Source organism: Lagopus leucura, unplaced genomic scaffold (genome assembly GCF_019238085.1).
Source record: "Lagopus leucura isolate 7727_CA_CO unplaced genomic scaffold, USGS_WTPT01 Super-Scaffold_100002, whole genome shotgun sequence".
NCBI classification, from domain to species: domain Eukaryota; kingdom Metazoa; phylum Chordata; class Aves; order Galliformes; family Phasianidae; genus Lagopus; species Lagopus leucura.
In genome coordinates this window covers 60623420-60644544 of record NW_024962263.1, presented here as the reverse complement: position 1 = coordinate 60644544, position 21125 = coordinate 60623420, and the positions used below count along the sequence as shown (strand labels likewise).

The 21125-nt window shown below is 40.1% G+C and overlaps 2 protein-coding genes across 2 annotated transcripts; one reads left to right on the top strand and one right to left on the bottom strand.

Annotated features, from left to right (window-relative positions):
• Positions 1-4487: 4487 nt before the first annotated feature.
• TMEM70 (transmembrane protein 70) lies at positions 4488-8528 on the bottom strand. Its single transcript, XM_042869180.1, has 3 exons — positions 8340-8528; positions 7336-7447; positions 4488-6221 (listed from the first exon to the last, which is right to left on the bottom strand). The coding sequence occupies exons 1-3, from the start codon at positions 8511-8513 to the stop codon at positions 5773-5775; spliced, it is 735 nt and encodes a 244-aa protein (XP_042725114.1). The 5' UTR covers positions 8514-8528; the 3' UTR covers positions 4488-5772.
• A 660-nt stretch (positions 8529-9188) lies between these two features.
• ELOC (elongin C) lies at positions 9189-20918 on the top strand. The gene is made up of 4 exons (XM_042869740.1): positions 9189-9282; positions 16515-16574; positions 18291-18434; positions 20488-20918. The coding sequence occupies exons 2-4, from the start codon at positions 16571-16573 to the stop codon at positions 20676-20678; spliced, it is 339 nt and encodes a 112-aa protein (XP_042725674.1). The 5' UTR covers positions 9189-9282; positions 16515-16570; the 3' UTR covers positions 20679-20918.
• Positions 20919-21125: the final 207 nt, after the last annotated feature.

Genomic DNA, 21125 nt, shown 5'->3' with positions numbered 1-21125 from the left:
AAATAAAACAGCAAACAGCAACAACAGAACCCAGACCAACAGTATTCCAGGGCAGCAGAGGAAAGCACTCTGTTTCAAAGTGTTTGTCAGACAGAATGAAATATTATGGAATTGTGACATATTATGGAAGTGGGGTCATGACCAGGGATACTAGACAGAGCTGGAGAATTCAGATCCTCTATACACAGCTGACAGAGTGCTGAGAGTGCGCCAAGGCAGATGCATCCCAGAGCAGTGCACCACTGGTGACTTTGTGCCATTTGAGACAAGAGCAAGAGCAAGAGAATAACAGTGGAAATAAAGAAAGAAGTGATGTGTATTATCCAAATGTATTTTCTTTAATGCTATATGCACTTTGGCTTAATGATGTGATTTGGATATATCACGTTAAGCCATCAGAGGCTGTTAAAAGTGAAGTAAATGCAGACTAAGTGTTCTGTGGAAATAATTGTGTTGCAAATAACTTGTTACCAGTAAGCTTCAAGTTAATTCATTCCAAGCCAAGTGTAGGATCAAAGCTTACAGTTATACCCTAAAGTATACATTGAATCATTAAACTTTGCAGGAAGAAGAGAAAGCAGAGGATGAAGGGGAAAGAAAGGGCTGTGCCCTACCTGAAGCTGAACAGTCAGAAAGCATACCAAGCAACACTGCCTACCAGGGTAGTCAAAAAATTAAGAGAGCTGGACAAGTTTTCTGTTTGCTCTTATTCTCTGTTCTTCCCTGCTTTAAATAGCTGCTCATTTGAGCTTATTCTAAGCTACTCACTATGGCCTGTATAACTGTGCAATAATCTTATTACAGTGGATCCAACTCTTAGCCAGCTCACTTGTCCCATTTCTCAGGGGGGCTGCAGCAGGCTACGTGGTACATAGGGTCACGAGGACATTGATGTTATGACCACAGAACTCCACAGCAACCAAATTACAGCAGTTTAACAAGTTTCCACCTATGAAGTTACACTGAACAGCTGGAATAATTCATGTGCTCTAACTTTTCATAGTACAATTTCATTAAATTTCCATCACCTTAATTAGACTCTCACAGTACAGTTGAAAATACTCAGCACTTCCTCATCTTTGCCAATGAAATGACTATGGTGTGTAATAAAGTATGCTCCAGTGAAACTAGCTAATTTTAGGAAGTGTACTTAGGAGTGTGAAGCAACTCAGAGCTTTAAAGATTTCTCTTTGAAATCAAAAGGGGATCATTTTCTGATCAGAATATTTTACATATGCAAGAAAAGACTGAGGGTTGTGGGATAATTTAATTTAAAAAATAACATTAAGGAATGACAAGCATTGTACTTTGTAATTCAGACCAGATAGGTACTGATTAATAATACGGGTAAATAATATTGCAGACAAAGCCAAAGACTTTGAGAAAAAAGGAAAGGAACACTGGCAAGAGACTTCTACATAGCCAGAGACTGAAAAGAAGAATCTGCCTGTATCCTGTTTTCCCATGAAAATGGCAGACATCCACAACCTCCTGTGGAAATTCTTAATTCTTATCTGTAATTTACCTGGACCTGAGCAAGGCCTTTGACATGGTCCCCCACCACATCCTCATCTCCAAATTGGAGGGAAGTGGATTTGATGGGTGGACGACCCGATGGATAAGCAATTGGTTGAAAGGCCGCAGACAGAGGGTGGTGGTCAATGGCTCTATGTCCAGGTGGAGGCCGGTAACAAGTGGTGTCCCCCAAGGGTCTGTCTTGGGACCGGTGCTCTTTAACATCTTTATTAATGACATCGATGAGGGAATTGAGTGCACCCTCAGCAAGTTTGCTGACGACACCAAGCTGAGTGGTGCGGTTGATACGGTGGAAGGAAGGGATGCCATTCAGAGGGACCTCGACAGGCTGGAGGGCTGGGCTCGGGTGAACCTGATGAGGTTCAACACGGCAAAGTGCAAGGTTTTGCATTTGGGCCGGAAGAACCCCAGGCACCTGTACAGGCTGGGAGGAGCGGTCCTTGAGAGCAGCTCGGCAGAGAAGGACCTGGGGGTCCTGATGGACGAGAGACTGAATATGAGCCAGCAGTGCGCTCTGGCAGCTCGAAAGGCAAATGGGATCCTGGGCTCCATCAGGAGAGGGGTGGCCAGCAGGGACAGGGAGGTGATTGTCCCTCTCTACTCGGCTCTTGTGAGGCCCCATCTGGAATACTGTGTCCAGGTGTGGAGCCCTCAGTACAAGAAAGACATTGAGATTTTGGAAAGGGTCCAGAGGAGGGCAACTAAGATGATCAGGGGGCTGGAGCACCTCCCCTATGAGGACAGGCTGAGGGAGTTGGGCTTGTTCAGCCTGGAGAAGAGAAGGCTGCGGGGTGACCTCATTGCAGCCTATCAATACCTGAAGGGAACCTACACCCAGGAGGGGAGTAAACTCTTCAAAAGGGCTGATAACAGCAGGACTAGGGGAAATGGTTTTAAGTTGAAGGAGGGAAGATTTAGGTTGGATGTTAGGGGGAAGTTCTTTACTAGGAGAGTGGTTAGGCCCTGGAACGGGCTGCCCGGGGAGGTTGTGGATGCCCCGTCCTTGGACGTGTTTAAGGCCAGGTTGGACGGGGTCCTGGGCAACCTGATCTGAATGTGTATGTTTGGTGGCCCTGCTAGGCAGGGGGGTTGGAACTACATGATCCTTGGGGTCCCTTCCAACCCGGCTGATTCTGTGATTCTGTGATTCTGTGATTAAGGTCAGAAGGGGATAGGAGGGAAGCATCTAGGAAGGAGATTTGAGTCATTTCATATGTTCCTGTTCTTCACACCGCATTGAGAAAAATCAGTACTACAGTAAGATGCGAAACCCAGCTGCTTATAACAAGAAATGGGTTGGCACTGAAGGGCTGCAGGAGCTCGCAACTCCTACAGAAGGTATAGCCTTGCAAATAAGACAGCTTGTAGATAACATCTTTCAGAAGACTGAGCTTCTATATCTGTATTTCCTTCAGAATCTCTACTCACATGTATGTACACATTCATGTCTTACAATTTTTTTCCATGATGCAGGCAAGTCTGAACTGAAAAAAAAAACTGCCAAGAATGAAAACATTGGATTGTAGGAAACCCTCTGCAATTACACATACTTTTCACCAAAGGTGAAAAAACTGAAGAAAAATCAACAAGAAAATGGTAGTTCACAAAATTAAGGAACAGTGAATAAATTTAATAAATGAACAGGGAAGGATGTGGAGCTGATACAAATATATATATATATATATATATATATATATATATCATAGCATTAAGTCAGTTCTCCAACAGAATGTGTTAGTAACAGAAGGGGCTGTTTTGCTTTATGCACACTTTCAAGCTTAGAAGGACATCAATCATTTCATACTTTCTGACTCGAAAATGCACTCACTACACTATGGAATGCATCTGAACTTCAGTATCTGGAGAACTGGGTTGTGTGGTATGATAAAAGGATGCGTTCTGCAAGTGGGGTGTAATGACACAGTAAACTATCTGTATTGAGTCAGACCACTCTGGATGCAAAGTAAAACAGAAATGCATACAGAAGTCTTTTTGTATTTTTTTTTTTTTAATATATATATATATATATATATAAATATAAAAATAATTTTAACCTAAAGAATAAAATATCATTGCTTGAGTACTAAGTTCTGGTCTCAACAAGTTCCAAGGATCTAAACCAGACACCAATGTTCAAAAGAAACCAGATCTGAGAATCCTGGAATTACAAACAAGGACAGTCAAGTCCTAACAGTAATTGGGTCAAATGCATTCTTATTTGGTGACCATAACAATGTCTATGAAGATACACAGCTTCTTTCCTGAATTTAGAGTTTGCCAATTTAGGAGAAAATAAATTGTTGACTCAGTGGAAGACTGTACATCTCTAGTAAATTTGATCTTCCCCAACACTGGAAGGCAAAAACTGTTTTCACATTTTAATAAGATTGGACTTCTGTATTAAAGTACTGCTCAAATAAAGTAAAGTGATTACCATGATTTTCAAGGTACATGTTGGAAATATGAAATGCTTTTCTGAGATCACATCATGGCCACAATTATCAGCCTACTTCTGGCAAAAACCTGTTTTGTTTTTTTTGTTGTTGTCATTTTGTTTTTTAATTATCCATGTGTCAGAAAACCATTACTAACTTACCTTGTGTTTCACAGTCAGGAGATAAATTTTAAGTACCAGAGATAATTTTTCCTTGTCTGTTTTCTTTGGCTTTTGTTTTGTTTTGTGAAACATAACCACTTGGATGAAAATCTCTTATTATTGCTGCTTAAATTCTTATCCAGCAAAATTCCAAATTTCAACAGTAAAAATTCTTTGCATTCAGAAGAAAAGGTTGAAGATTTCTGAAGAAGCACATAAACAAAAGTTGGGGCCTTTCTTTTATTGACTCTTCCAACTACTTCCTGTTCTCTATGAATAGAATTTTGATGTCTCAAATAGACATTCAATGATGAAGTTAACTTTACGCACGAGCACAAAAGAGAATTAACACATCTGACATGAAAACAATGGACAAATGTTTAATTTGGTGTAAAACATGACTTCAACAAGTACCATAACCATGTGATTAGAGTTGCTTACTACTGGCCTCTTGCCTTCAGTATAATGCATTAAACATATAAAAATGTATCACTGTTTACTTACCCAGCGATACTGGCTTAGCAGAGATAGATCAGGCTGTTCAACATAAAGCTGCTAATATGAAAGAATCAAAATGATTTCTGCACCTATTCTTTTTTAATTCAGTAATTTTTTAAGCCTTAAAATATTCAGACCCTTCATTACTTGTATACAAGTATCTGTCAGTTTATGTGACAAACTTCCGCTTGGTTTAAAAACATTTTAATCCAATTTCCACATATTCAGAGTGCAGAACTAATTCAAACAACCTACTCATGAGATGATCTTATACTCAATACTCAAACTAAATGTGACTTTCTTTGTGGAGTTAAAAATCAAGAGGTATATTTTTAAAGGCACAAGCTCTGAACAGTACTCTGTAAGAGATTCCCTTTCGTTTCCCTGGCTTTCATAAATACCAAAAGAATCCATTTAAACCACTAGATGCTGGTATTTTAAATTGGTACAAATATTTGTCTTAGCAAGATTTTCACAGCACAGATCTTCCTTCTTTTCCATCTCTGGGAAAAGAGCTGCTTGGGAGTGTGATTCTATCTCAGAAAACTATTGAAGTAGCTGTGAATAGTTAGAGACTGCTGCAACCCAGCCATCCTTTCCATCTTTTCCAGAAACCCACAGACCTCTAAAAGAAGGCTACAAGGTGTCAGCTGTAATATCTGCCCCTGTCTTTTGAAGTGAAGGCCAACCCTACTCTCACGGGATGAAGAGTAGTATCCATTAAAAACAGCCCGACCTTTCTGTGTTAAGCACAGTTTCTCTCTAATCTTAAGAACTTAACAATGTGCTTGACAGGTAATGAACATTCCAGATCTTTTTTTTATATGAAAAGTTCCTTTTAAAGCAGTGACGATGAGTTTGCAGCACAGTCCATGCATGGTTCTCCTGGTTAGTTAAAAATAAAAAAAAAAAAAACAAGAACAAGCACAAGAAAAACAGAAGTATTTTAGTGTATTTTGTGTTGTTAACTCTGACGAAGCCCTACATATTATTTATAGGTTTAAGAAAAAAAATTCAGTACATTCCAAAATTTGAGAAATTCTACTGTTACCTGATACTTTTGAAACCGTAATATAGTTTAACATTCTTTCACATTTATAGCAGTGCACAATGAACAGTAAGTGACATTCCTTATCTCCACATTATTTACTTTCACCACCTTTCTCTTCTTCCTCAAAATCCAAACAAAAGGCTTTGTCATAGCCCATGAGACGGTTATAATCCTGAGGATCCGGGAAAAGCGTTGGATTAACAAGCATTGATTTAGTTTTAGCATAAAATGTTGTAAACATCTTGGTGATGTCTGGAATCTTTACATCTTTCTGATGGAAGACAGTTGCTTTTTCTGCCAAGATTGCATTGTACGTAATAGCTGTGTATGTGTCCATTTCCTCTTTATAGTAGAGTCGAATCACATAGCCCTTTGTAAGGATATGCAAAGTAACTGGAGTAACAAACGTAAAAAATCCTATCAACCCATAAAATGCAGCTTGTAGAAGCAAGCTGTCAAATCCAATGCCAGTTTTCAGCACGAGGTAGGGCATCATGAACAGGTTAAATATGCTGGTGGAGTAGGAGAAAAATCTCACACCTATATACAACAAAACAAAAAAACAAGATTAATACCTGTAAGTAAAACTGTCTCTGTAATTACCTATGTACCTTGTGCTACAAATTTTTGTCATTACTTCAACACCTAAAATTACTGAAAAGCCTTTTTTAAAACACTCTCCAATAAAATAAGCCGTTAACAAGTACCAGGAGGTACATTCCTTTCTTCCTGCCACTCTCAAGGTTTGTTTTATACTGGTTTTATACTTTATACTGTTTTATACTTTGTTTTATATATATATGCTGGGTTTAATCAAAGCTAGTAGCTGGTTTTATTTCTATGATGAACTCTGCTATCATGCAATTATGCAGATATACGTATTTTTCACTTCACAGACAGGAATAACAATTAAAGATATGGCTGGGCACTTCTCTCTTCATCAACAACCACATTAGACATTCAGTGTGCATTAAAGAAACAAGTTTGCTTGGTCCCCCACTGTGTATAATTTGAAAAATGTAGGTTATTGTACATTCACAAGCATTCTGCAGCCATCTTTGCACACAGCTTGAAAATCAGCAGCTGCTGCTATCAATCACCCACCATCCTTGAGACACAATGAGAACCAGTAGTCTAAAGATGCTGTGAAAACTGAATGTATCAGGGCATACTTCCCCCTTCAATTCAAGAATGTCCATCAGAAAACATCAGTGAACTACTTTTTGCTAAGCAAAAACATTAACTGGTCAAAGAGAGATTAACCAAAGTCTCATCACAGACAGCACTTCTGCCATTTTAGTGACATTCAAAAGCAAACAGAATGCAAATATTAGTTATAGTTGGTCAATGGTGGATAATCACTCGAAAGGCTGCAAGAGAAACAGAAGCAGGCTGAGGGATTACAGTTGCACTGTGTTTTCAGAACTCCCTGCAGACCTAAAATTAACTGAAACAGAAATTCTGTTAATATTAATCATTATACACCACAGAAGTATAAAATCAAGCATCACAGCAAGATATATATTCGTGTTCTGTACAGAGATTTGGGGTTTTAGCACAGTTGGAAAGAACATTTGCTTTCTTAATGTTGCATTTAAATATTTTAAATATTAAGGAAAAAAAAAATCAATAAAGATCCTTTCAAGTTACACACCTAACACTGCTTTTGCTAAGTTTCCTTTATAAACCAATCTTCCATGTTCTGGGTGGTCAGAAGGAGCAGATGTGCTGAGGCTGCGAACTGCTACCCCTTGAAAAGATGCAACCTGAAAGATGACAGCAAAATCAGTATCAGCACTTCAGAGAAACACAGAACAGAATAGTTAAGGCTGGAAAAGACCTCTAAGATCACCTAGTCCAACCACCAACCCGCCCTTCAACCATACCCACTAACCATGTCCCTCCGTGCCACATCTAAGCATTTCTTGAACACCTCCAAGGAATGATTTCACCACCTCCCTGGGCAGCTTATTCCAATATCTCACCACTCTTTTTGAGAAGCTTTTCCTAATATCCAGACTGAATCTCCTTTGGAACAACTTGAGGCCACTACGTGCACAGAAGATTCTCTGTGTCCTGAACCTATTCCCAGCAACCTGAAGTAGCCATTAAGATTGGGTTATTTGCTACAGGATCATTTAGACTGGAAAAGTCCTCTAAAGGTCATCACGCCTAATTGTTAACCTCACACTGCTACTAAAGCACTACATCTACTCCTTAAACACCTCCAGGGACAGTGACTGCTTCCCTACGCAGCCTGTTCCAATGCTTCACAACCCCTTCCGTGAAGAGTTCTTTCCCAGTGTCCAACCCAAGCCTCCCTGCACAACTGGATTATGCCGGCTATGTAATTTCCAATATGGGCTAGGATGCTGCTGGTTCTTCTTAGCCACCTGAGCACACTGCTGGCACAGTACAGCCCAGCTCACTGTATGACACACTGCTATAACCTGCAATACTTTCTGCACACAGCTTTGCAAGGAGGCAGTCACGACCTTTACCTCTTAGAACCCCAGTCAAAGACCACCATCCCGCAGCAAACTTCGCGCCCAGCGAAGCTGAGAAACCAAATATGCCTACCCAGCCTCTCTCCGTTACGTTCGTACTTCTCGAAAAGCAAAGCGCAGCCAACCCGAACCCCTTCCCCTCCCAGCGCACCTCGGGAAGCGCCCCGCAGCTGCTCCGCAGCCGCTGTCTCCCCGCGGGCAGAGGCTGGGGGAATCCCAGACGGCGACTGGCAAGCGGAAGCCCGCGGTGAGCCGCGCCCCGCAGCCAAACGGGGCCGGGCCGGGAGACGGCGGCACGCCAGCAGCCGGCGGCGCGGAACAGCATGGCAGCCACGGTCCCTCCAGCAGCAGCCGGCAGCGAGACGCGTGGGGAACGGAACGGAAACGGCGCGGTCCACTAGCGCAGCATCCGCCGCCGCCGCCGCGCATCCCCGACCTTTGGTTCCGCCGCAATTAGGCCCCCCCGGCTCTCACCCAGCGGTGTGACGGAGCCCGGGGCTGCCTCTGCGGTTATATCATGGGAATGTCCGGGCACCTGCGGGCTGAGGTGCCGGGAATGGCAAAATAGCGTAAAACAGGCTGAAAGCGCTGTGCTACGCCGGAACCCTTCACCGTAAAATGGCCGGGCTGTGCTTTACGGGGCTCCGCTCTGACCTAACGGACTGGCGGTGTTTTGAGGCCGAGAAGCAGATAAACGTGGCGCCACTGCCACGGCCGAGCGGCCGGAGTACGGAGTACAGGCTTCGTGGCTGAGGGCCGTTCTTCGGCCTGTGAGTGCCAGGGCGGCCTCACCGGCAGCTATCGGGCATGCTCAAGCCTCAGCCGTTCCAGCCGGCCGCGCGGCAAACCTTGCCCTCGCTCGTCGCCCACCTTAGGGACAACATGGCGGACAACACCTCCCCCTACATAAACTACAGCTCCCGGCATGCCCCGCTTCCACGGGGCAGCACGCCGGGAGCTGAGTGCTCGCACGCCTTCCAAGGGCAGTGTGCGGGGGGCCGGAAGTGCGCCGTGACCCAACGGAAGTGCTTGGAAGGCAGCTGGCCCGATACGGCGGGGGCCCTGCGAGCGGGGCGGAGGAGCGGCACCGACGGGTGAGTGGCTGGAGTAGGCCTCGCCACAGCCGCTTGGGAGGTGTCCACGGGGTCTGCCGCTGGGAGAGCGGCGAGCCTCGCTGCCGGGGGCGGGAGGCCCGGAGCGCCGAGCGGAGAGGCCTGGAAGAGCCGGGGGCGTGTGGGGAGGAGGCGGGGGTGCGTGCGTGCATAGTGCGGGAAGCTCGCTGCTAGGGGTTCACTGCTAGGCTGGGGTTCCCCTGCCGGGTGTGAGCTGGTAGCGTTTCTCCTCTCTGTAAAAGTCTCCCTGGATTCCACACGCCGCCGGGAAAGGGGCTTTCCAGAACGCTGCTGTAATTAAATATCGCTCTTAAACTTTTTCCGCTACGAATTATGTCTACCCTCTTCCCACGCCATGTCTTAAAGAAAGGGCAGTAACTAAGGCCAAAAGAATTTAGGATGTGTTCTCTGGCGTTGTTGTGCCAAGGTGCGAAGTGCTGGTTGAAGTGCTTTGGCTGTAATGGTCAGTGAATGTAAGCAAAAAAAGACTGATGAGGAAGAGCGATTGACTGCTCGTGCTACTTAAAGACAGGCTTTGTTCTTCTGTAGGTGACCACGAGCTTTGATAAGGTAATAATGGCTTTAGGTACATATGTGAAAAGTGTGACATTAGCAGGTAGCTCTGAGGGCCAGTGGTACCTATAAAGTGTGGTACAGTTTGAAAGAGCCTTAAAGATTAATATTGTAGATCGCAATGCGAGCATTGCGCTATAGGGAGATGTAGTTGTCGGTTTGCTGTTTACTTGGTTTTGCTCTGGTTTTGCTGTTTCAGAGCTTCAGTTTGAAATGTAGATATAAGCATCTCGGAGAACTTCGGGATAAAAAGAGCTTTGTACCTGTATTTATTCCCTTCTGTACTCAAGTTTCCTCTTTTTGCTATGCTAAGAACAAAAATATAATTGGGAGTGAAATATAATTTATTAATTGAAAGGGTCCTTACAAAGATATGTGTTTTTCTGTAATACATCTTGAGATCAGCTATCTAGTGTGTAAATACTTTTTTTTTTTTTTCACTAAGATTTACCTTCAGCACTGAGAAATTTAAGATAAGTGATCTTGAGAAGCTTTCATCACTTCTGGCATCTCTTTGTAATAGAGAAAAGTCATGTGAGATTTTTTTTCTTTTTAGTACTGAAATGGTGATGAAATAATGTACAAAATTTCTTGTATTCTTAATGTGAGGAGTTAATACTGGTTCACTGAGGAGATCCAGTTTTGTAAGGTACTGTCTTCTGTCTCTCACTTTTGTAAATTTTTCCTGATCCATTTGCCCCTTATGCTTTCTATATGGGAATAAATTAATATCTTTTGAAAGCTTGCTTAACTTCACCTGTTTTTGCTGTTTTTTGTTTTTTTTTTTTTTTGTTGTTGTTGGTTGTTTTTTTTTTTTCTTGGAATTCTCAGTGTATGCCCTACATTTTGTCCTAGAAATATTTTTTGAATCAGAGTAAAATTTTTTTATAGGATTTTTACAAGTTTTCTTGCATCTGAAAAGGCTCAGAATGTAGTTACCATTGTTGTGGGGTAGTTTGCATAATTGCGGTTTTTGATGAATGCTTTAATGAGAGAACAGAAATTGATACTGTATTAAAAATTTGGAATGTGCAAGCAGCTTTATTTCCTCTAACAGCTGGAGATATAAAGTAACCAGGGCTTTCCTTCTATATTAGAGAGAAAACTGTAACACTTGCTTTTTTTATTTTTCTCTTGGGAATTATTGGAAAATAAAGTTCCCTAAGAAAAAAGAGTACCTTAAATAAAGTGAGGCCTTTGATACTCCATGCGTGGCATCCTAACTCACCTGTTTGTCTGAACTAGCATTCACCTTTAGTGTACCTTCCTAGTAAACTGGCTGATCTGGCAATCTTGCTGTACCAGTTTTCACTCATGATTTTTCTAAATATGTTTCAATCCATATTTACATTATTTTTTTGTGTGCCCTAAACAGCGAATACTGAACTGAAGAGTGGTATTTTTAAACAAGCTACTATTTAGGATCTAGAGTAGGACTATAGTTTAGGATTAAACAGTAAGACACTGTTGATTTTGCATACAGTGGCCTTTCTTTGCTGAAGAACTCTTCCTGATTTACAAATGACACTCAGAAAATTCCACATTTGACTTCTCAACAAACCCAGGAATTGTGAAGGCATTTTTGTTATTTGCCCCACATTTTCCAAAAAGTTGATCTCACAGAATACAAAAATGTCACCAACTGAAGCGTACAAAAGACGTGTGTGTGCTTGTATTGCACAGCTAATGATTTGGAAGCCTTTCGAGTTACCCTGCACCAGAATCTGAGTTTCAAATATTTTTCTGTGGGAACAAAGAATCTGAATGCTTGCAAATGTTTGCATAGATTTAATTTTCTTGCGCTAACTGGACTAGAAGGATGACGTTCCTGCTGTGTACAGCAGTTGTGTGTGTTCAGTTAAATTAACGTCTGCCCATCAATTATATTTTAGTCTCCCAGGCTTAGAAGGTGTAGAAGGAAGTAATGTTCTGAAAATTCTGGGTGTGTTGGTTGACAAGCATGCAGTTTTGGGCGTAAGTTAGGAAAGTGGTCATGTGTTTTGGTTTTGTTTTTTTTCCTTACATTTAATGCTCAAGAGAAACAAAAAGAAAAAACTAAACTCACTATACCATATCTTTTCTTCTTGGGGTTGTGAGGAGATAAATGTATTCCAGCACGGAAACAGGAACACTTGAATTGTGTTGACAATTATGGTGGTTTATGATTCTTAGTTATATTCTACCTCAACATGTAAATCTGTTACTGCTTCCACTAACTCTTGTGTAAGCTTATGAACCAGGAAGGGAGTTGACTGAAGAAAACAGGCTGTGGCTCGTGCAGGATCATGTTAATAACATCTCAGATAACTTGGGTGTAGTTGTTGGAAAGAAGATGCTTTTCACAAAACAATCACGTAGAACTGAAATATGTTCAGATCTTCATAATGTATCATGACACACGTGCACTTCTTGAAGAGGAACCAGTACTTGCAAACAGTTTCTTAGTTTTGGTATAGCTTTTCCAAGTTTCCTATTTTCCTTTGCTTATTGCTTCTATTGTTGCATTGACCCTGTGATCCTTTTTTGCTCTTCACCGTCTGTATTTTGTCAGAAGAAAATCTATACTACCACTCTTAGTCATAATTATCACTTTTCATATTTTTTTGAAATTATATATTGTTATGTCAGAACAAATGGAGTGAAGTGGAACCAAGTTCTGTCCCATGCTTCCAAGGTGAATACAGTGGGATGTATGATGTTACTTGCTTAAAATTAGGTAGGTTTCCTGAGCCTTCTGCTTTTAGCAGTGGTATGTTGCTTTTGTTCTGTAGAATCATAGAATCACAAGGTTAGAAAGGACCTACAAGATCATGTATCCAACCATCCTCCCATTACCATTGCCACACAAGCACTAAACCACATCTCGCAGCTCCTCATCCAGACGCCTCTTGAACACTGCCAGGGACGGTGACTCCACCACCTCCCTGGGCAGCCATTCCAGTGCCTGACCACTCTCAGAGAAAAAGCTATTCTATAATTTCTATGTTATTCTTTTTTTTATTAGAAGTACAAATTTTATTATTTGTTAATCCTATTATGTTGTTTAGTTGGACTTAAAATAAGGCATGATCTTGGCATGCTTTTTCTTCTTTGCTTATCCATTTGATGAATTGTATTTGTCTTCATTTTGCTAAGCCAAACAAGCAAGGCTTTCTGATTTTTTCATTACATTGCAGGCTTTTTGGTCATGTCGGTAACTCCTTTCTGTAGTGTTTCCAATTTGAACTACTTCTGCCCAGGGAGCCAAGAAGATCAATGGCATCCTGGCTTGTATAAGAAAGTGCATAGCCAGCAGGAGCAGGGAGGTGATCATCCCACTGTACTCAGCTCTGGTGAGGCCACACTTCAACTACCATGTTGAGATTTGGTCCCCTCACTACAAGAAAGACATTGAGGCCCTGGAGAGTGCCCAGAGAAGGGCAGCAAAGCTGTGAGGGATCTGGAGCCCCATCCAGCCTGGCCTTGAATGCTTCTATGGAGGGGGTAACCACAACCTCACAGGGCAACCTGTTCCAGTGTGTCACCCCTCTCACAGTAAGGAATTTCTTCCTAGTCTAAATCTACCCTCTTCAAATTTTAAACCATTTCTCCTTGTCCTGTCACTACATGTCCTTATAAAAAGTCTCTCCCCAGCTTTCCTGTAGGCCCCTTCTGTTACTGGAAGGCCACTGTAAGGTCCCCCTGGAGCCTTCTCTTTGAAGAAGATAATGAAGTTTCATACAACTTCATTTCATGTGCTGTTTTTCAAGACCAGTGAATCACTTCTTTGTGTGATGCTCTGTTCCTCTTTTGTTGCAGTGCCTTCTACTTGTCTCATCTAAATCTGCCTGCTTTTTTTTTTTTTCCCCCAGCATTGTTAGAATAAACATGCTTAATGTCATTTTTGGAGGACCTAGTAGTCCTTTTCAGTCTAAGTGTTGCACATTTGCATCATCTTACTTTATTCTATTACACAATTTTTCTCATATGATTATCCTCTTCTCACATTTGTTTAACACCAGATGATTTGCCTTGTCCAGGTTCCATCTAGTTTCCTTTCCTTTCCTGTTATCGAGGAAATAACAGATTCACTTCTTAATGTTAGGTTACTTCAGCATGCTAATCCTTACCGTGTTTGTATCCTGTTTTCCTTTATATTTCATTCTGTTGGCTGCCTCTTCTGACCATGGTTTTTTTTTTTTTTCACACTCGCCGTGCTAATAGCTTATTTTTTTCCTCTTTCATCGTATGATAACACGTTTCATTTGACCTTATTAAAATGTTCACTGTGGGGTTTTTTTTGCAACAGCTCTAATATTTTGATGTAGACATTATTTCAGTTCCCCAGCTTTAACGTGTTAGCTCCCTTAGCTTATACAAGGTAGCCTTTTTGTTCCTGAGTAATCGATGCTCTCCAACAGGACAATTTCCATTTCCAAACTTGTTGGAACAGATGAAAGATGCTATCAGTTTTGTGCTGTTACTATTTCAGCGCATAAGTGTAATTTCCATGGAGGAGTTACAGGAATTATTGAATGGTTAAAGTTTGATATTATGGTATGGCAGTCTATACAAATTAAGATCATTATTGAACATGCCTAATGTTCAAGAAGTTTATACATGGAAGAAGATTTGAAGTACACCATTGAGAAAGGAAAAAAAACTAAGATATTTCTGTGAGGTTGGAATAATTTTCAAATGCAACAGCAAAGTAGGCAGGAGATGCTTTTTGCTCACTGTTCTGCAGACACTTCAAAACTAGTCATGAATGGCTAATTATACTGAAAGTGACTCCTTGTGAGAGCTTGAGAAACTATTGGTTTTATTTCATACTTCCTTGCCTGAAATGGTTATGAAGAAGGGGAGACAGAAGAAATCAACGCCGAGCACTGAAGTACTTTTGAGAAGTGAAGCTATCTGCAATAGCAAGGAGCTGCAGCTTCCAAAGATCTGAGTCTCTTGACTTTGGTTAGGAATCTCTGTAAAACTTCCTCCAAGTCCTTCAGCTCTCTCCTCAACTTGCTTACTATTTTATTTTAATTTTTTTTTTTTGGCCCCAGCTTTTACCACAAATAGAAGAGGGAGGAAATGTGGGGAGCAGTTTCTTCTGCTTTTTCACACCTTCTTGGGATCCTTCTCAGCAGTGAGTAATAGCAGTTCGTGCGTCTGCTTTTGCTCATTGCTTTTTGTAGCAATCTAATGAATTATCAGAATTCTTAGCAGATTTTTTGCTGCCCCAACCCCGGGTTTCTACTGAATAACTACCCAGAATCCCTGGTCGTGTTTTGCTGAACCTTTGAGTATGCAGCAGTACGTCATTGATTTGTACTGGGTTAATGTTTGTAGAGTAGCAGTAGACATGAAAGGAATTTTAGGACAGCAGGTGGGTGAAATTTCTCTTTCATAAGTTTTCTTTGCCACAGCAGAGATGCAGCTCAATACAGAGAAATACAAGTTGAATCTGAAAATACTGGATTTGTTATGCAAATAAGTGCTTTCATTTCTGTATTCTTTGGAATCATTTTCATGACAAATAACATTTGCAGCAAGCTGAGTGTCAGCTTGTAAGCTCTGGAATTCCTGGTTAACTTACCATGTGAATAACTACATTAAATATCTGGAGTAGATTATCTAAATGACATTGGTGTATGTGTCAGGAACTCTCAATCTTCTAGGAAGGACGGCTTGGAGGGCCAGGTATTTAATGCACACTGATCAGATTGTTTTGTTGAGCCTTCTCTTCTGCAGCCTGAATTCCCCAGCTCTGTCAGTCTTTCTGTGACTGACAGATGCTCCAATCTAGGATGCATTTCAGTGTATTTTGTACTGAGGAGCCCAGACCAGTACTCTATATATTCCACCAGGGCTAAGTAGAATGAAAGGATGCCTTTGCTCAGTGTGCTGGGCTGCTCTCCTCCTCGATCAGCCAGGCTTGGTCTTGCTCTTCCTTGCTGCAAGGGCACATTGCTGGTGTGTGTTCTTGCCATCCCACAGTTTGTCTACCAGCACCCTTTGACCGAGACACTGGTCAGACAAGTCAGTACTGGTGTAATTCTTCCAAAGGTGCATTTGCCATTGAACTTTGTAGAATTCCTGTTTGCCCTTCTCCAATTTGTTGAGGTGTCCAGGGAATACCAGGACACCCATGTGATGCAAGAGCCCCTCCTGTATTCACAGTGTACTGAACTGTTGCCTGACTTTTCTTCTGTAGACACACTGTTTATTCTCTTCAGTGCCTTCTGTGCTGTGGCAGAACTTGCTCTCTTTATCTCCCCACTACATGCATGGGTGCTGCATGGGTGGTGTCTGTAGTAGTAGAAGTGTAACAGGCTCCTGAGGTAACCGTGGCTTGATGATCAAGGGCTTTTAAAAACCTTAAAGAAATATTTTCTTTGCAAAGCAATGATTTGGAGATTCTAGAATATAGTAAGCTGGTGGGGATATATTTAGCAAAAAAAAAACCCCAAGTCAACAAACCAATAGCAACAAAAACCAACCCAAACCAGGAAACACCAGTTTCAAAACAGCGTTTAGTGTTCATGACATTGCAAGCTTTGTGTCATCATATTCTTTTTAATAGCCTTTTTAATAATGCAAATGTAACTAGTGCTGACTTAAGAAATTGCAATAGTGACTAAAAAAATTGCCTCGTGTATTTTCAGACGCTCCTATTGCAAAAGCTGCTGTTGAAAAGAAATAATTTTTTTATAAGAAGAGAATGGGTAAGTGTTGTTCTTAGATTTTTGTTGCTGTTTCTCATGTGAAACGTTTTAGCTCTTGTTAAGAGGGGTTGGACTATAAGACTCTAAATGTTGACCTTATAGCTTTTTTATGTGTGTTTTTTTTTTTTAACTGTAGCCTGAAAACTTTGTGGAACTTCCAGCTAATGTAGTTTTTAGAGGATTTTTTTGTGTGAATGTTGCTTATTGAGATGAGTATCTGTCTAACAGTAAAATATAATTAATATGCCAAATGATGAAAATGTACGTGCTAAAATAGGATGCCTTTAGGTTTTATAGCACAAAACTTTTAGATAGGGGACAAGAAAATTTCCCTGCTGAAATTCCGCATTATATTGTTTGCTAAGGTCAATCTGTTTAATTCGGGCTAAGAGGTCATAATAGGGACTGACTGTTAAATTACTGTATGTGTGTGAAACATGGCTAATTGAACTTTTCATATCTCTCTCACTACAAATGATGGTTAATGAAACAAGATTGGAAAGATTCTGGTGCTAGCAATACTTTTTCTGAAAGTATTTTAGCATCTTTGGCACCGATGGCAAGTTATTAAAATTGTCAGTAACTATATAGAGGATTACTTTTCTAGAAGGATATAAGTATTATCTGATTTTCCAAGCTGTCAGAACTTTAAAGACTTCCAGTTTTACCTTACTGCCAAAATTAATACTGTCCTGAATATTTAATCTTATATGCAGTATCAAACTCAAGTATTAATTTCTAATAGAAATGAAGCAGTACTTGGTGTAATGGGTCTGTACTCCTTTAGAAAATACAGTATTTGAAATACAACATTAACTTTCCAATTTGAATATGATAGAAATTGTGTATTTTTTGGGCCTTTCTTTGCACTTTAAACCTTCCTTCCCCTTCCTTCTCCTTTTGTTTAAAGTTATGATGATCTTTATTACAGTTTACAGGTGTGCATGAAGACCATCTCCAAAGTCATCTTGGTGCTGAGCATGATGTGGGTACAGAGTAGTCAGTGGTTCCTACCCCAAAGAGCATGTTGTCAAAGCAGATACATAGTAAGACAAAAGAGAGGAGAGAGACAGGAAAAGCATAGTCAAAACTTATGGGGAGACTTCACAAACTCATTGGGGTTTTTTTTGCTTTCTCACCAAAGTCACAACATGAGTATGCACTAATTTTCTTAGTCCAACTGGCAATGAGCAAGGAATTAACTCAATTTCAATTTTCCAGCACAAAAATACGTGCTTTGACTGCTTTCATTCCTACTGTGCTTCAAAAAGCATTTTTCTCTTACAGTCTGTATTTTGAAATATTGGATATGTGTTTAGATGACTTGTAAGTTATAAGTACCACTGTCCCAGACGTGACAATCATTTTGTGAATGGAACAAGTAGCATGTTCTTAAAATGAGTAAATTATTTTCACTTGAGAATTCATCTGGAGGAAATTTTTTTTCCTACACAGATTGCTGAAATCATGTCAGAATTTGGTGATGGAGAGAAGGGAGATGTTAATCAAAATAGTTGCATTTTTCTAAAAATTCCTCTTTTGAAATAGGTTACCACACTTTTCAGAAAAGTCTTGAAATATGCAAATATTTACCTTATTTTTGGTGGTCTTCAGTGGTTCTTCTGTCTGCAAACACAGTCACAGGAAAGACTGAAGCTTGCATTCTTGTAATTGGAATCAGTCATTGTCTACTGAAACTGTTGTTTTCCTTCACAGATGGAGAAGAGAAAACATATGGTGGGTGTGAGGGCCCAGATGCAATGTATGTGAAGTTAATATCTTCTGATGGCCATGAGTTCATTGTAAAAAGAGAGCATGCATTAACATCAGGAACAATAAAAGCTATGTTGAGTGGACCAGGTATGTATAACAGATGTAATACCCTCATGTCCTTCTCGTTCTCTGTTGGATTATTTGAATTTCTATCATATAGTGGGCAAAAGCTGGAGCAAATAATAACTTGTTCAGACCATTACTAATTCCATTTCCATTGGAACTGTCCACCTCTGTGGAGTATTGTATACCATATAATTGAACTCCATAAGTTTCTGGATGGCTAGTAATTTTATGATGTTATTACTACCGTTTTCCTCTGTTAAATGTAACTGAGGTCATTATATGAAGCTTGCAGCTGTCAAATTCAAGACAGGTGATTCCGTTGCTCCTCCATGGTAGAATTTGAAGTATTCACAAAGTCTTTATGGCAGGAGTACTTGAGCTTAATGGCACAAGTTAGTGTAAGTTTGAAGAAGAGATAAATTGACTGAAGGAAAACCCTTCACGTGTTACTAGGTATGTGAGACTACTTCTGTTTTAAGAAGTGTTTGAACTAATTGTTGAACCATGAAAGGGTGGAGAGGAGAATGAGAAATTGACTTGCATGTTTTCCTTCTTCTCTGCCCTTGTCCCATACAATTACTTTTGGCCAGTCGAGTAGCAGTAGGCTGTATCGACCTCTGATCAAATATGGTCAATTCTTTTTGATTCTGATGAATGGAATTGCTGGCAACATCTATTTGCTGAATATACTTTCAAATTATTCAATAATAGTTGGGCAAATTAATTAATTAAAATTCTCAGATAAAATATGAACATGAAAATACATTGCAGATCCGTTGTCTAATTCACTCTGTATCTGCCTCTGAGGTGTGCAAGAAGAGTAGTTACAAAACGGGATTGTTCCAAATTTGTCCTGCGATCTGTAACAATATGAAGAAATAAAAGGCAAAGAGGGCTAAAAAAGAGACTCTGTAAAGGAGTCAGCACTTAAGCATGTTTTACATAAACATTTGTAAGATAAACAAGTTTGGAAGTAAAATTATTCTTACTGTCTACAGGCCGTAGTTTCACTGATGTGTAAGCGTTCTCTATTTCAGTATTGTGACGTTGTCAATATGCTAACAGTTGTGTTGCTTCCTACTGTTTCCATTATAGCTTTAAGGCAGATTGGCTTCAGTATGTGTGTTCAGATATTTCTACATAAATACATGGAGACATTAGTAAATAGCTCTGCTTTGTGGTTATTATGAAAGGGATCCCTACAGAGATATCCCTATAGAGATAACTACATAACTGCTACGTCACCTATAAATATGGAGTATATGTTAGTGGGCTTTGTATTGTCTTTCAGCTTAATAAGCTTAAAGTTGAGAGATAAAAACAGTGACAAATCTAACATTAGAGGAAGGCTGTGGGACTAACGACAGGATTTCGTATCCTCTGTTTCATGCTTAGAGGGCACAGAAAAAAGGTTCAAATATACTTGTGTTTTGAGATTTGAGCTTTGGATAAAATGTTCAAATCTAACAGGGATAAACTCTCACAGCATGCAACGTTTCCTGCAGTACAACTAGGGTTTTCCTCTTGCTCCTGCATGCCTTTTTTTTTTCCACAGCTTATCAAGTTAGTGTATCTTTAAGGCTTTAACCCTCTGTCAAATCTGCCAGAATCCATCCAAGAAATTCAGTGATAGTGGGAGGAGACAGAACTGATGAGTGTGCATATGCAAATATGGAACATATGTAAAACATTTTCTTTTCTTGAGAAAGCTAGCTAAAAATTTGGATGTATACCTCTTTTTCTAAATGGTAGTGTGAGCTTTTAGTGCTGAGCACGCTACAGTTTTAGAGAACCTCTTGAAAGCAAACATCAGAATTACACCTATATTTCTGGTGCAGTGGTTCAGAATATTAACATGTTGCAGCCTAAATGAACAAACATTTTCTAATGCAAGGGATCCTCTTATTTGTGAGGATTATGAATGTGAAACATGCTGCTTTGCACTGAAGAATGTAGCAGCTAGGAATATGGAACCTAGCAAGTCTGTTTGGAAAATACTGTATTATTGTAGTAAAGTGTTTCATTTTGTGGTGAATTGAGATTCTGATTTTTTTGTTTGTTTGTTTTCCCACAGGACAGTTTGCAGAAAATGAAACAAACGAGGTGAATTTTAGAGAGATCCCATCCCATGTCCTATCCAAAGTATGCATGTATTTCACCTACAAGGTCCGCTATACTAACAGCTCTACGGAGATTCCTGAATTCCCAATTGCACCTGAAATTGCACTGGAACTTCTGATGGCTGCAAACTTCTTAGATTGTTAAATAAAATAAATTATAATAAAAATGTAAAACTTTTTTCAGTATTTAATACATGTAGTTAAGTTAGTAACTTTTTTCAGATAGCATGTTGCGTGTGTGCTGTTTTGGAACTGTTAAGTTCACTGCAGAGGCAATTGTCTTCAGTCCTTTTGCATATAGCAATCATTCAGTTGAGATTTGTTTTGCTGCTTACACAATAAGGACCTTTTCACAACTGAGACAAATAAACAAATATGCCAATTAGTAGATGGCTATGCCTTATCCTTTAGGTGTGGTAGAATTTTCTTTTAAGACAATGACTGTGTAAAATACTGGAGTTTAGCCTAATGCTCTCTACAAGGTAATTATAGTTAAATATAAGTAGCTGTTTAGGGTTTCTAACTTTCTCTTGTTGTTAAAGTTTCTAAACATCTGAACTTAATCTCCTTTATAAGGTGGCTGTTCTTTAGA

What these genes read in the sequence shown, in the direction of transcription:
- TMEM70 (XM_042869180.1), bottom strand. Translation starts at nt 8,513, where the DNA reads ATGCTGTTCCGCGCCGCCGGCTGCTGGCGTGCCGCCGTCTCCCGGCCC. An exon ending in GCTGCGGGGCGCTTCCCGAG is followed by an intron (nt 7,448 to 8,339) that starts GTGCGCTGGGAG and finishes GTCATCTTTCAG; the next exon opens with GTTGCATCTTTTCAAGGGGT. An exon ending in CTTAGCAAAAGCAGTGTTAG is followed by an intron (nt 6,222 to 7,335) that starts GTGTGTAACTTG and finishes TGTTGTATATAG; the next exon opens with GTGTGAGATTTTTCTCCTAC.
- ELOC (XM_042869740.1), top strand. An exon ending in AGCTATGTTGAGTGGACCAG is followed by an intron (nt 18,435 to 20,487) that starts GTATGTATAACA and finishes GTTTTCCCACAG; the next exon opens with GACAGTTTGCAGAAAATGAA.